General features: G+C 49.4%; 1 protein-coding gene across 1 annotated transcript in view; it reads left to right on the top strand.

The window, feature by feature from the left end:
- The window catches only part of CACNA1F (calcium voltage-gated channel subunit alpha1 F), a 67,231-nt gene that overhangs the window by 50,229 nt on the left and 1,309 nt on the right, over positions 1-15,693 (top strand). The window contains exons 33-47 of the mRNA XM_082205774.1: positions 1,541-1,669; positions 1,891-1,956; positions 2,473-2,564; positions 2,803-2,962; positions 4,143-4,270; positions 5,373-5,469; positions 5,682-5,784; positions 7,344-7,445; positions 8,453-8,583; positions 8,695-8,814; positions 10,944-11,167; positions 11,283-11,423; positions 12,091-12,254; positions 14,379-14,491; positions 14,638-14,943. Of these exons, the coding sequence (XP_082061900.1) occupies positions 1,541-1,669; positions 1,891-1,956; positions 2,473-2,564; positions 2,803-2,962; positions 4,143-4,270; positions 5,373-5,469; positions 5,682-5,784; positions 7,344-7,445; positions 8,453-8,583; positions 8,695-8,814; positions 10,944-11,167; positions 11,283-11,423; positions 12,091-12,254; positions 14,379-14,491; positions 14,638-14,943 (2,076 nt within the window). The remainder of the gene's footprint in view (positions 1-1,540; positions 1,670-1,890; positions 1,957-2,472; positions 2,565-2,802; positions 2,963-4,142; positions 4,271-5,372; positions 5,470-5,681; positions 5,785-7,343; positions 7,446-8,452; positions 8,584-8,694; positions 8,815-10,943; positions 11,168-11,282; positions 11,424-12,090; positions 12,255-14,378; positions 14,492-14,637; positions 14,944-15,693) is intronic.

The following is a 15,693-nucleotide window of genomic DNA, read 5'->3' on the forward strand; positions in this document are numbered from 1 at the left end:
TTGGTGGTGCTCAGGCTGAACCCTCCCTCACCTGACACCATTCATCTACTGTGGCCCTGGGTCCTCCTGACACACCGTGCCTACCCTTGGATGGGTGAACATGCATCTGGCATGAGCTTTTTGTGTGTGCAAAGGCAGCATTGGCCTGATGTGTGCAAGCATTGACAGGGTTCATGTGATGGAACTTTATCAAGGTAGTCCTGAGTGGTGGGCTGCCTGGATTTGGGGCTTTTGCTTCACCTTATTTCTTGCTGAATCCAATCCCACTGCTGCCACTTTCACAAGCAGGTACTTCCTTATCTCACCCACAGCAGCAGAAAGATGCCCAACAAAGGAGAGCAGCGCAGTTGCCTGGCAACAACACAACCCTCTTCCCCCTGATCCTGGGCCAGGGGCAAAGCAGGCAGCTCTGAACCGGGGGGAAGTTGTAGCAGGCCCTCCCATCAGATTGCTCGGCCTTCAGGGTAGATGCTAAAAGGGCTTTTTGTTTCCTTTGCCTTGTGTATAGGATGGCCCTGTGGTTGTGGGAATATGGGTGGCCAGGATACATATCATAGAATCATAGAATCATAGAGTTGGAAGAGACCACAAGGGCCATCGAGTCCAACCCCCTGCCAAGCAGGAAACACCATCAGAGCACTCCTGACATATGGTTGTCAAGCCTCTGCTTAAAGACCTCCAAAGTAGGAGACTCCACTACACTCCTTGGCAGCAAATTCCACTGTCGAACAGCTCTTACTGTCAGGAAGTTCTTCCTAATGTTTAGGTGGAATATGTCTTGCCTATGACAGCTATGTGCAGAGGCAGTGTTCCTCCTGGCACCAGGTGCTTTGGACAGACAGCAGGGAGACTATCCAGGCTCTGCTTATGAACTCCCACAGGCTGCTGCTGACCTGTGGATTGCTGGGGAAATGACCTGAGCTGACGAGAAGGATCTTCCATACGTGGGTGGGTTCAGTTCAGGAGTGAAGAACTTCAGGCTCAAGTGCTAAGCATGCCCCTCCAGACCCATCCTGGCCATGCCCTCGGCCCACAAGCAACACCCCCCACTGGCCTTGCTTTACACCACAAGCATTTTTGCCTGTCTGGAATGTGTCCTTGCGCTCTGATCATGCCTCTTGCTGGTCTGGATGGAGGGTAGAAAGGCATGCCTGAGTGGGTGCAGAAACTCATCTACTGTACAAAAGCAAAATTTGCATTTGTTGCCTTCCCAATTTTGCTCTTGATACAGGCGCCAGCATGCAGCCCCTGGAAGGTTGCCTAGAACAGAATGCGGCCCTGGGCCTGAGAAAGGCTCCCTGCATCTGCTGTGCACCAAGTTGCGTGTAGCATGTCTATACATCATACAGGAGTGGCGGGGAACCTGTTGCAGCCCTCCAGCTTCTATCATCCCTGAGCTGTAGCCATGAGGACCAGGGTTGCTGGGAGTGGAGTCTGTCAATATATGGAGGGCCACGATCCCTCATGCCTGACTTGCATGGAGTTCTTTGTTGTCGTCATGTGGGCGCTGCAAACCTGACATCTCTCTCTGCCTCCACAGAGCTCGGAGGACAGCTCTCGCATCTCCATCACCTTCTTCCGCCTCTTCCGTGTCATGCGCCTGGTCAAGTTGCTCAGCAAAGGCGAGGGCATCCGCACCCTGCTCTGGACCTTCATCAAATCCTTCCAGGTCAGTGGGATTTCCTGGGATGTGGCCTTTCCCTCCCACAGTAGATCAAAGCATGCAGTGCTCCATCCAACACATAGGGAGGAGAAGAGCATGCTAGAGCACAAACAGAAGCATCCTTTATAGGCTGTGCTGTGTACTGGGCTAAACCAGGCATGTCTGAGCCTGGGAGTTGGGGGGGGGTCCAGTACTCCCAGTTCACTCTGTGTTTGTTCAACCTCCAGGCTTTGCCATATGTTGCCCTTCTTATTGCCATGATCTTCTTCATCTACGCAGTCATCGGTATGCAGGTGAGCAGACAGAACCTCCCCTTCTGCTCTCCAAGCTTGCCGAGAAGCAAATTAATTCATGCCACAATTTGTGTGCTATGAGTGGGCTTTGCCTTTATTGTGCAAGGGGCTCTGGGTGCATCATGTGTGTGGGTACATGCTTTAAGAAAAGGGACACCCAGCACACTTACTTATACATGCACAAACACATGCGCATGCCTGCTATTCCAGCTGGAGTGCTGCAAAGGATTCTGTAGCGTTCAGGATGAATGAGTGATGTCTGTGAGAAACATGAAGTGGGTTTTCGCTTATCACCACATACAGGAAGGCCTTGGACCTGGTCCAGTGCTGTAAGCACCATCCTGCTTCCTGTCATAGTTCTAGCTGTGTGGTGCTGGTGCAGTTTCATTCTCCACTCTTTTATAGGAGAGGAGGGCTTAGTGGTTTGTATTCCAGTTTGCTTCACAGAGATTCTGCAGCTGGAATCTGTTCATGACATCTTGGCATGGCTCTGAGAGTGTTTTCCTTGCCTTTCAGACCTTTGGCAAAGTGGCCATGCAGGACGGTACGCCAATCAACCGCAACAACAACTTCCAGACCTTCCCGCAGGCGGTGCTGCTGCTCTTCAGGTGCCTCTTTGCAAAAGTATTTCTGCATTTAACAACTTAAGCCCATTTTAAGACCTTCTGGTGGTCCCTCAGTGTGTGGAACCAGTGAGCTGACTGAGAAAAACAGGAGCCCTGAGGAATAATAACATCTTCCTAAGTGCCCCCGCAGCAAAGCTTCTGCCCCTTTCCCACAGGGTGCCTCGGTCCTTAGCCCCAGTTGGTGGCTTTCACCATGTTCTTTCCACCTCTCTCCCTCCAGGTGTGCAACAGGGGAAGCCTGGCAGGAGATCATGCTGGCCAGTTTGCCTGGCAAACGCTGTGACCCTGAGTCTGACTATGAGCCTGGCGAGGAGTTCACTTGTGGCAGCAACTTTGCCATTATCTACTTCATCAGCTTCTTCATGCTCTGCGCCTTCTTGGTGAGACTCTGCAGCAGACTTCCCTCTGCTCTCTTCCGCCTCAGTCAGTTCCAAAAAAACAGATGCCAATCCTGCTTTGCAAAGCCAGACTCCCAGTTGTAGCCAACATGTGAAAGCCCTTGTTTGCACCAGGCGGGGGGACTGCGGTGGGCCATTTCCCAGCCTTGGTCCCTGAAAGCCAAAGTGGGCATTGCATTCATGCCACAGAATGTTTTTGGTTCCTGCTCTCCATTAAAGCTTAACCCTTTACCTCCCTGCCATTTGTCCTCTCAAAATTCTCCTCCTCATCTCTTGGTTGCTTTCTTATCTGTCCTTGCCCAGAGATCTCAAAATGTTTCTGCTACGGCTCTGCTTAGCCAATGTGCAAGAGAACGATAGTGCAGGGGGAAGAGCAAAGTGCCTCAGTGTGTGCCTTACACCTTTCGGTGGTATCCCTGTACCAGCACTAAATCTTAGGCAGATGGTCTATGCCAGATTTAACCCATTTTTTTCACCACTGCCTCTAGCTGGCACTGGGCATTCCCATGCCATGCTTAATTGCTAACACTATGACTCATCATAACCATCTTCTGACATGAAGGTTTTCCTCACCGATCCTAAACATGTGGATTGACGGAAATGGGCTTTGCCCATGCTCTCATGCACTCTCCTCATAAGAACAGAAGAACCTGCTGGATCCAGCCCATGCCCCCTCCAGCTCAGCATTAGCAGGTGCCTGTGGGAAACCAGGGAGCAGAATGTGAGCATAAGAGCAGCCCTCTCGCCTCCCAGCTATGGAAGCAGAGCATGGCCACATTGGCTAGTAGCCATTGATAGCCCTCTCAACTGTGAATTTGTCTAATCCTCTTTTAAAGCCATTCCATCCAGGGGAAGTGAGTTCCATAGTCCAACTGTCTGAAGAAGGACTTTCATTTATCTCTCCTCAACATGGTGCTAATTGTGCACATTCCAACATTGAGTCAAAGCCTGGAAAGCAGTTTCCGTAAGAGTTTATGAGCTCTGATTCATGGAAAGCCTTCCAATGGTGGCTACAACTCAAAAGACACTTACTTGGGAGTAAGTCCTAGTGATCTTGATATTTAGAGGAACAGGCTGTTTGCCTCTGAGGTCTTGCTCTCCTTGCCTCTCATGGGCTTTTTGGGTGCATTCACTGACCTTCACTCCATTTCACCTCTTCTAGATCATCAACCTCTTTGTTGCTGTCATCATGGATAATTTTGACTATCTGACCCGGGACTGGTCTATTCTGGGTCCCCACCATCTTGATGAATTCAAGAGGATCTGGTCAGAGTACGATCCAGCTGCCAAGTAAGAGACACATGTCTTTCTTCTGCAATTACAGTAACTACTTACATGGAAATGCAATGGAATGTTGCGATCATCCAGAAATTCTGGAACTTTCCACTAGGGGCAGCAGAGAGAAGTTTTGTCCTTCTCCTGGTTTATAGCTCCATTTGCAGAGGTCCCGTGATACAATATCTTGAAATCTCGGGCAATAAGGGGAGGGGTGTTATTTTAACATTTTTGCCAGTGTAATTGTGTGCCACAAGGGGCACTAAACAGCAGGACCATCTTAAGCATATCTGGCGCCGTGGTGCAATGCTTCCTCCGGTGCTCCAGTGCTGCTGGCGGGGCTGGAGGAGGCAGGCAGCGGCTGGAGGGCAGCTTCTCCGGCGGGGAAGAGGTGGAGGCTGGACACGGCACCTCCCGACTCAGCTGACCGCTTCGTGCTGCGGTGGCCACAGCAGACGGAGGCTCCGGGCGTGGCGCTGCTTCGGCGTGGCATGGCAGAGGCAGGCGAGGGCGGCGAGCTGATGCCAGGAGGTGCCGTGTCCAACCTCTGCCTCTTCCCTGGCGCCCTCCAGAACTTGGTGCCCTGGCGCCCCGCGCCACTAGCCTTTATGGGTAAGATGACTCTGCTAAACAGTGTGCATGGACCTGTCACTTCCTGACCCAGAGGAGCAGAGCTGGAGGAGAGCAATGGCTCTGCTTCACATAGTTCACATAAGGAACAGGGGTCTTTTCTAGGCCATGGCTAGTCTGCCACCACTCATAGTCCCATTGAGGGAGGCAGCACCCCACCTATCCCACAGCTCCTTACCACCCACTTGAGATGCCAATGTGGTGCAGTGGTTAGAGTGTTGGACTAGGACTTTGGCCCTGAAGCTCCCCTTGGAGTCAGTCACAATTGCTGTGGGGATTAAATGAGGAAGGGAAGAACCACGTACACCACCTTGAGCTCCATGGAGAAAAGAGTAGAATATAAATGCAATAAATAATAGAATCACCGAATTCTGGAGTTGGAAGGGACCCTGAGGACCATGTAGTTCAGCCCCTGCAATGCAGGAATATGCAACTGTCCCTTAAAGGGATCAAACCTGCAACTAATAAATAAGTTCTCTTCCTCCAGGGGCCGCATCAAGCACCTTGATGTAGTGACTCTACTACGCCGGATACAGCCTCCGCTGGGTTTTGGGAAACTCTGCCCCCACCGAGTAGCTTGCAAGGTAATCTCAAGGGGCCCACCGGAGTGTGACTCCTGGGTTCTCACTTCCCAGGAGAACATTGTGGCCGAGTTCTAGCTCCAGAGCCTATCAGTCCTCATGGGTTCCCTTGGAGGACTTTATGAAGGGAATGAGGTGGGTGGGGCTACAGTAGAGAGATAGCTGGGGAGGACAGGTGACAAGGATTCTTGCTTTTAATTCATTTGTCTCTGCAGAGGCTGGTGGCTATGAACATGCCCCTGAACTCAGATGGAACTGTCACCTTCAATGCCACTCTCTTTGCCTTGGTGCGGACATCCCTCAAGATCAAAACAGAAGGTGAGGTACAAGACCGTTCTCATGGCGCTCGCCCTCAGTATATGCAGAATTGTTACTAGCTGATGAGAAAGAACATTTTATACTCTCCGGGAATGATGTTTTTCCTCCAAGCACGTAACTGGATTTATGCAAATCCACTTGCCCAGTTGCTAGTAGCAACTGCAACTCCCATCTTATGCCACACACCTAGCCGAAATACTCCTTCCCTGGAAATCCACAGAAGAGAAAGTGGAAAGTTAGAAACTTCTCTCCTTTCCTGCTAGGCTTTTGCAGGATTGTGGAAAGAAATACCTTGAAAGGGTCAATGGTGGCCACAAATAAAGCGGGCTATTCAGCCAAACTCTGCAGACCCTACATTCCAGGGCTAAGACCCAGCATTAAAAATACGATCTGGTCCCAAGCTTCACTTCTCCTTCCCCACCTCCTGCAACTGTCCTTTGGGTCAGGCCAGAAGGCCTTGCTTCAGCCACCTCCGGTTTCCACTACCCCACCTTCACCCCACTCCGCTTTGGCTTGGACCCCCACCCACCCACCCACCCTATGCGCACCTCATTGTTCACAAGGCATCCCCAGCGGTGACCCTGGGCATTTGTTTGCTTGCTTGCTTGTTATTCATTATCTTTGTATTGGGATTGCTCATCCAATCAAATTTCTTACATACCGTAATTCATAAAGGTAAAGGTACCCCAGACTGTTAGGTCCCGTCGCGGATGACTTTGGGGTTGTGCGCTCATCTCACTCTATAGGCTGAGGGAGCCAGCGTACAGCTTCTGGGTCATGTGGCCAGCATGACTAAGCCACTTCTGGCAAACCAGAGCAGCGCACGGAAATGCTGTTTACCTTCCCGCCAGAGTGATACCTATGTATCTACTTGCACTTTGATGTGCTTTTGAGCTGCTAGGTGGGCAGGAGCAGGGACTGAACAACAGGAGCTCACCTCGTCGCGAGGGTTTGAACCGCCGACTTTCTGATTGGCAAGCCCTAGGCCCAGTGGTGTAGACCACAGCACCACCTGCATCCCTTTACATAATTCATATAAACAAAATACAAAACACAATTAAAAAAAACATTTTAAAAGGCACAAAAATGCAGCAAGAAACATAACTGACTAGAACCTACTGCTCATATTCCACAGAACAGCTGCCTAATCACAGAAGCAGGCAATAGGGGTGATCTGTGGGGGGCATTTGTCACCTTCCCCCCCCCCCACAGTCATATGTATAGATGGAGGATGGAGAGACTCATGTAAGCAGGACTAGTTCAGTGGAACAGCCATTGCAAGAACTTGGGCTTGAGCTGCAGGGCCCTGAGGAGTCACAGGCAAACCCCAGAGTGCACTGCAAGGGCACGGATTGGTGCCAAGCCATTACTGTAACCCCCTAGTGCAGGAATCTAGAAGAGGGGTTTTGTTCGGATCCACCCCACAAACTTAAAGCACATTTAAAGGATTTGGGGAATTGTAGCTCTGTTGGGCGTAAACTATACTTCCCAGGTTTTTGTGGGGGAGCCATGTGCTTTAAATGTGTGGTGTGGTCCTCATTCTCCCCCCACTCTTGTAGGAGACCTGGATGTGGCAAATAAGGAGCTTCGTGCTGTAATCAAAAAGATCTGGAAGCGGACCAAGCCCAAAATCCTGGATGAAGTTATCCCTCCACCAGAAGGTCAGTGCCCCTTTGTCCTAGCAACCGGACTCTGTCCCATCCCCACTGCCCAGAGATAAAAACTGAACCAAGCACTCTTGGCTTTCCATCCAGAACCTACTCTGAGTCCCATTTAACTGCGTGCTGGTTTGCTCTCAGGGCTGGTCCAAGCACTGAAGAAATCTCTAGGTTGCTTAGGGCATTGTTGTGTAGCAACCGGAGGTGGCATCTGCTTTACCTTCTGAGGGCCACCTTGGCAAGATCAACAAAGGATAAAGAAAGGAAGCTTGGAAGATATGATTCTGTAGTGATACTTGGGATTCCTGCAGCAATGACGCAAGGAGTTCAGTGGACCTAGGGGACTGGGAGAGCACTGTAGCTTGGCAAGCATCCTGGAGAGTATTGAGTGTTTGCAGAGCACCAAGTAAGTGATCTACAGCAGGCACCGGGCAAAACCACACCGTGCTTTAATGTGTCCTACCCACATGCCTCCAGAGTATCAAGAGAAATGGGGAAGTCAGAGGCTGTGTTGGCTTGATGGGCACTTTCAGCAATCATGGACCTTGGAGCAGGTGCCAGTCTTGCCCATTGCCAGCCCTGTTTATGAAGGATCTTGCATATATGAAGAATTTTGCAATAATAATAATAATAATAATAATAATAATAATAATAATAATAATAAATTATTTATACCCAGCCCATCTGGCTGGGTTTCCCCAGCCACTCTGGGGGGGGAATAAAGTCATATTGTATTTGGCGCAAGATGGAGATCATCTTTGGGGAAAATAGACCTTCAGATCGGCAGAACCGCCATGTTAATCTGTTTCAGAGGAAATAAAGCAAGGGCTCCTGTGCCACCTTCAAGACTGCCACCATAAATTAAGGTTGTACTCTTTAAGATGCCATAGGACACTGTGACCTTTAAAAACTAGCCCACCTATTCCATGGAGCTTTTTGGAAATACAGATGTTCCAAAAAACAAGCCACAGATTCCTAACAAGAGTGCACTTAACGTCTTCCCTTGGCAGAGGAGGAGGTCACTGTTGGAAAGTTCTATGCCACATTCCTGATCCAGGATTACTTCCGTAAATTCCGTAAGCGGAAGGAGAAAGGAATGCTTGGTCCAGATGGGTCCCCAAGCAATTCTACTGCCTTGCAGGTGAGTATCCTTGTTTTGCTGTGGGCCTCTTAGCTGCTCTAATGAACAGAGAATGCAACATGGATACCAGGCTGGCTGATCCTGCTGCTTTGGTGCTTCTCTCCCATTCAGGCTGGGTTGAAAAGTTTGCAAGATCTGGGGCCTGAGATCCGCCGGGCCATGTCCTGTGACCTGGAAGAAGAGGAGGAAGCTGAGGAAACTGTGTGTGAGGAGGAAACCGTGGTGTATAAGGTGAGCCTTTGGTCTAGTTTTCTCTGAGTGAGTTAACCTCCATCTGGAGTGCACCACTTTGGACTGAACATATGGAAGAATCATATGACTGAATGCTACTCCATATCAAAACATTCCCTGCACCTGGAAAACACATGTTAGGAGGAATGCTAAAGTAGAATTCTTCTTTCTGGACATACTAGTTTTCTACCTGTTGGGATTTCTCTTTTTAACAGAGCAGAATTCAGTTATGGCAGCTCCCATGGTACAGCCCAAATATAGGTTCATCACCTCAGTGATGCCTCCTCTTTGCCCACTAATTGAGCAGGGCAGAAAAGCAGACAGAGTATTGGTTATCATGGACCACTACCATAGGGATAACTGATAGCTGGGAAACACTGGCCTGCAAGCACTCCAGCTGGAGAACAGCCTTGACCAAAGGTGTCATGGACTTTGAAGAAGCTTGAACTTAGGAAGAAAAGGAGAAATGAGCTAAGAGGAAGGCACACTTGGCAATCTCTCACCATGATCAACTCCTACCCAGAAACCTCTTTCCCCACTGTGGATGGACGTGGATCCAGAATTGACCTCCACTTACAGACTCACTGTTAAGACCGTTTTCATGGAAGACAATCGTACTTGGCTACAAGTGATCGCCAGAGAGGAAGATTACCATAGGGCCAAAAACATTGTCCACTGGAGTTCAGAAGGGACATTTCACTCCATGTTCACAGTAGTTATTATCAAATCTCAGGTTGGGAAATAATTTTCTAGAGGTGGAGCACATGGAGCAGCTCAGTGAGGAAGGCAGTGGAATAATAACCACCAGGGGCCTCCTTGCCAGTTGCCAGGAAATCTATAGAAGAGATAGATGAAGTTAGACAAAGCCTAGACAATGTGAGAAATCCATGGCCTTCCAGACATTGATGGAATGCGCCTCCATCACTCTTGTTTATTAGGCCCTAATGGCTGGGGATGGCTGCTTTAACTCAAGGCACTGCATAGTCTCTTGTTTCCTCTTGGTTTTAATTCTGTTTGCTACCACCCTCCATTCAAACTAAAGGATGCCAAATTAATATTTACTGTATATAAACTTCCAGAACTGTATTCTATTCAGTTATTATGATAGAGTGTCATAGTACGTATATCTAATTAGCAGATTTGAAAATAATTTACAGAATCGTTTTACGTAAAAAGTGATGGAGAGCAAATTCTTTTGAAAGGTAAATCCTGGTTTCTGCTCTTTCAACCACCTTCCCAGAGAGCTTAGTGTGGAATGCCAAATTGGAAATGTTTCCACTAACCAGTTCTCCGCTGCTTTTCCACGCCCCTTGTTCTGTTCCCAAATTGGAAAAGGCTGCAACTGAATCGCTGAGAGAACAGATGTGTGTACAATATGTTGTTCCAAATTCCAGAAGAGAAGAAATTACAAAGGTTGTGAGAGATTTGGAGGAAGGAAATAAGAATTCTTTCTGCAAAGTTGTAAAGTGCTCATGGCTTGTCAATACCGACTCCAGAAGCTCAGGCACTTTTGTGCTGACAGAAACCTGTGACCACCCCAGCACTCCCGCAGGCGCAATGGTATTGAAAGCATGGTTGCATATAATTGCAGCAATAGCATCATCAGAACAAATCATGATGAATGCTCAATAAAAAAAGATGTCTGGAAAGGCACAGAGGTAGGAAGATGCTAGGGTTGCTCACAGCCCAAATTCCCATTATGAAAGGGAAGCTGCCTCTGGCTGAGGGAGCCAGAGAACATTAGCCTTGTTCTCAGCATGGCATCTCTATATCAGGGCTGGAGATTTGCTCTGGAAGTCATAAAGAGAAGCCAGTTCAACTTCATATTAGAGCTGCAAGTCAGGATGGTCCAGGCAGTGAAGGAGAGAACATTGGAGGGCAGAGGAGCCTCAGGAGGGAGGAGCTGGCAGAATGCAAATTTGAGGAAGAAAGAATATGCATAAGTGGTCAGGAGCTGGAGAGATGAAGGAGATCAAAGTTCACACATTCATATTTGAAACAAGCAGCCAGATTTTGTGCTGCAGACCTTCAGTGCTCCTGTAATGTGTGAAGGGATCTGAGGGCAGCAATGGACTGTTCAGAAGCACTGTTGGTTTTTATGACATGCCCAGGCTTCTCTCTTCCCACAGAGCTCTGAGGCGCTGTATGGCAGTGCGCCTGACCACCACGTCACAGCTGCTTCGCCAGACGGGGAGAACAAGACTCTGATGAACGGCCTTGTGGGCTCTCGGCCCCCCTCAAGCGTCAGCCTCTCCCACATGACTAATGGACCAACCCACTATGAGGAGAACGTTGGGGGCAATGAGGAACCTGCTGAACTGCCCAACATCCCCACCCGGCGCAGGATGAGCAGGTGCTGGCCAGGATGAGGTCCTGGGCTTGCGGGGGAAGGAAGAGTGTGGTGTGTCTGAGTGGGGAGGCAGGAGCCAGGATTCCAGAGTTCCTTACAGCCCTCTGTACCTCTTCAGGCGGAGCTCTGATAGCAGCGGCATCCCGCCTACAGTGCATGAAGAAGCCACACACACCGAAGACTACAGGGAGGACACCTCAGTGGAGCAGGGATACTATAGCCGGGAAGAGGACTCTGAGAGCCTGGCCTCCCGTGACAGGTAAGAGTCAGGTCCTGAGACAGAACAGAGCAACTTTGGACACGGCCCTGGCCTTATTTGCAAGTTGCCATAACAAAATGACTGCTTCCCTGTAGTCCAGTTCCACATTGTTCCAGTTAACATCTCAGTGGGGGAATAATGTGGCACCTTCTGCTGCAATCCTGCTCCTTCATGCAGAAGTCAAATAGTAAAGAATCACATAATTTCCTCCATCCGCGGAACATAACTATGTGAAAGGGGCATCCAGACCCAGTGTCGCCACTGAGGGACAGCATAGACATTAGTGTCTTTATGATATATGGCCCTCATTGTTGAAGGGCCACAGTACGTGGACAGTAAGTGATTGTGGCAAATCCCAACACCAGGAATGCAAACTGAGAGTGGAACAGACTGCCTCGGATGGTAGTGGTGGACTTAGTCCAGTCATAGAATCATAGAATTGGAAGAGACCACAAGGGCCATCTTGTTGACCACCTGTCATAGTGGATTTCCTGAACTGGCAGGGGGTTGGATTTGATGGCCTTTTCAAATCCCTTCCAGGCCTTTGCTTCCTTGGGGCCGGTATGCTCACTCAACGCTGAGGCTGCAAAGAACGAGGGTTCCAGGGCCATTAGGAACAAAAGCTGCTTTGTCATTCACTGACTTGTGTGCTTTCTTCCCTATGCAGGCAGCCCTGTCTTCACACTCCTCAGCCCCATCGTCGTCGTTGGGACAACAGCTATGGCGGCTCTTTGCCCCTCCCCTCCCGGCGCATCAACAATGGGATGGTTAATGGCATGCTGGACGGCAGGCAACCGAAGCGCAGGCGCCTCCTGCCTCCCACACCCACAGGTCAGGATGACAGGGAACTTGGGTTACCTGGGCAAGTGACTCTGGGAGTGCGCAAATGGAGGAGGGCTGGATTTCATGGCTCCCCTGGGTCACAAATACACCCCCTTTTTAAATACAGTGGTACCTTGGGTTACATACGCTTCAGGTTACAGACTCCACTAACCCAGAAATAGTACCTCAAGGTAAGAACTTTGCTTCAGGATGAGAACAGAAATCATGCTCCAGTGGCGCGGCAGCAGCCGGAGGCCCCATTAGCTAAAGTGGTGCTTCAGGTTAAGAACAGTTTCAGGTTAAGAAGAGACCTCTGGAACGAATTAAGTACTTAGCCCGAGGTACCACTGTATATGCTGCAGAGTCAAGCAGAAAAGCTTTTCATAGACAGTACTTCTTCAGACTTTAGTTCAAACTTTGGTTCAAAGTTCTCCTGGGAGTGGGTGGGTAGCTTCTTGCAGATAGAAAGCTAGCAGGGAGAAGTCTTCTGTCAGAATGCAGCTATTTTATGCACAGGGAGTTTTCTTCATGAGAGGAGCATTTAAACACTGATAGAGTTACATGCTTGATGGATCGGGGGAATGCTGTGGACATAGAGAATATGGATCAGTAAGGCTTTTGAAAAAGTTCCCCATTATATTATTGCAAGGAAGCTGGTAAAATGGGGGCTGCACAAGGTAACTGTTAGCTGAATTTGTAGCTGGTTGACTGACCAGTGCTCACTAATGGTTCCTCGGGGTTCGCCTTGGTTCTCGTCCATTTTGGCTCCCGAACGCTGCCAACTGCAGTTTGCGAATATTCTTTGGAAGCTGAATGTCTGATGGGGCTTCCGCAGCTTCCGATTGGCTGCAGGAGCTTCCTGCCTTGGAAGCCGTGCCTTGGTTCTGAATGCTTTGGAGGTCAAACGGGCTTCTGGAATGGGTTCCGTTTGACTTCCAAGGTATCACTGTATATATGTAGAGAGAGACGGTATGGCATGACACTCCAATCGCCAAGCAATGTGAGATTCCAGGGGTTCTCAACACTTACCCAGGGGTCAATTTATTTGGAATGAGGGGCAGCAGACACACACACACACACACACATATATATATATATATACAGTGGTGCCCCACAAGACGAATGCCTCACAAGACGGAAAACCCACTAGACGAAAGGGTTTTCCGTTTTTGAGCTGCTTCGCAAGACGATTTTCCCTATGGGCTTGCTTTGCAAGACAAAAACGTCTTGCGAGTGTTCCGATTTTTTCCCGCTTCCCCCCTTTTTTCTAAGCCGCTAAGCCGCTAATAGCCTTTTAGCCGCTAATCCGCTAAGACTTTAATAGCCGCTAAGCCTTTAATAGCCGCTAAACCGCTAATAGCGCTAATCCGCTAAGCCGCTAATAGGGTTGCTTCGCAAGACGAAAAAACCGCTAGACGAAGAGACTCACGGAACGGATTAATTTCGTCTTGCTAGGCACCACTGTGTGTGTGTGTGTATATATATATATATATATATATATATATATATATATATATATCTGTCCCTCTCTGGCCTTCTGGCTTCTTCTAGCCAGATCTCACAACTCTTTTCCCTTCTCACTACCACTCCCAGACAGGTGAGGGAGCAGGGACAGAGCAGCTTCCTCACTTATACTAATGACCCATACTTAGGTGGCCATTACAAAGAACCTGGCCTTGCTATTCCTTGCTGGATCCAGGAATTGGAAGAGACTCAGCAATACGGCCTACTCACCTCTGCCCCCCACAACCCACACTACCTCCCTCCAACAACAAGACATTTCCCCCCAGATATACAAACAAACAACAGGCCTTTTAAACCACTATAGAGTTATTGTCTCTGCTGTATGTTTTTGTTTTTTTGTCTTTTGTTTGCTTTGCTGTCCTTTCTTCTGTATGTTATTGTGGCGTGAGAGTTTATGTTTCTTGGTGTGTGTTTGTTTTTTAAAAACCTTTTTAAAAACATTGCGAGCCCCTCTGAAAACACTGGTGTGTAATATATCAAATGAACAAACAGTTTGGTGGTCAGTGGGTTCAGCCAAATGCGCTGGTGTGGCAGAGGGCAGCCACCCCACACTTGTGGCCTCTTATACCTTCTCTGGCCTTCCTTTCCCCACCTCCCTGCTTTTGGTAGGCCGCAAACCAGCCTTCAGCATCCAGTGCCTGCAGCGTCAAGGCAGCTGTGATGACATCCCCATCCCAGGCACCTACCACCAGAATGCGCCACCCTGCCGAGCACGCGCACAGGTAATTCTTGCACAGGGTGTGTGTGTGTGTGAGAGAGAGAGAGAGAGAGAGAGAGACTGACTGACTTAGTATGTACCATACTTCTCTTCTACTGCTGAGGCCATCCCATCCACTGGCCGTCTCACCACCTCTCTCCTCTGCACCAGGGCTATGGCAGCTATGACTCGTGGCACAGTGGCAGCCACTCCTCAACAGCATCCTCACAGTCGTGGGCCACACCACCTAAGCGGGGCCGGTTGCTCTATGCCCCACTAATCCTGGTGGAGGAGGATGGGTTGCCAGGGCACAGCTGGGAGAAGAACAGCAACAGCCTTCCGCCCATGTCGCGAGCGCGCTGGTACATGAATGAGCCTGAGCTGCCCTACCGCTCTTATGGCCAGCTGCGTGTGCCCGGCCCACTCAAGCACAGCTACAGCGACAAGCCTGGCAGCGCCGACAGCCTGGTGGAGGCGGTGAGTGCCAGGCAGACGTCTCTGTCTCTGGGATGCAGCTCTTTGGGACCCACCTTCCACTCCCCCTCATCCCTCCTGCAAGAATAGTTTTTGTCACCCTGATTGGGGTGGGGGTGGGTGAATCAGTGTTTCTCAAACTTGGACCCCCAGCTGTTGTTGGACTACAACTCCCATCATTCCTGACCACTGATCCTACTAGCTCAGGGTGATGGGAGTTGGGGACCCAATTTTGTGAAACACTGGTATGTATTTAAATCCTTTTGTTTTCCCTTGGTTACTCAGCCTCATGCAAGTGTGCCTACAACCACACATAAATACAGTGTGGGGGGTGGCAAGTTGTGCCTTCCCTCCAGCTTGTGAACCTTTCTTACTTAAGGATATCACCAGCCCCAGTATGGAAAGCTCCTCTGGATTAGTCCTCTGGTGTGCTGCTTAGGGCAGAAGAGATTTTTTCGCTAGGAGGGTTGTATGTGTGCTGCACTGAAAATTATTTCAAATTACATGCCAAATAAAGCCAGATTTTGCAGCCTAAAACCAAAAGTGCACATCAGCTGGTGTCATCCTTATTATGCAGAGTTCGTTCTGGTTCTGCTAGCAATGGCAGAATGAGAAAGAGCCAGAGCCTCACTCCTGGCTGCCTTCTAAGGCTGTACTGGGCACAGCTTTACAAGTTTTTTTAGCGCATCCCCAACACTGTGCAGGCTAAAATCAGGCATTTGCTTTTAGCAGAAATATGTGATTCTCAAATTA

Source organism: Podarcis vaucheri (genome assembly GCF_965113315.1).
Source record: "Podarcis vaucheri genome assembly, chromosome: 17".
Lineage (NCBI taxonomy): Eukaryota > Metazoa > Chordata > Lepidosauria > Squamata > Lacertidae > Podarcis > Podarcis vaucheri.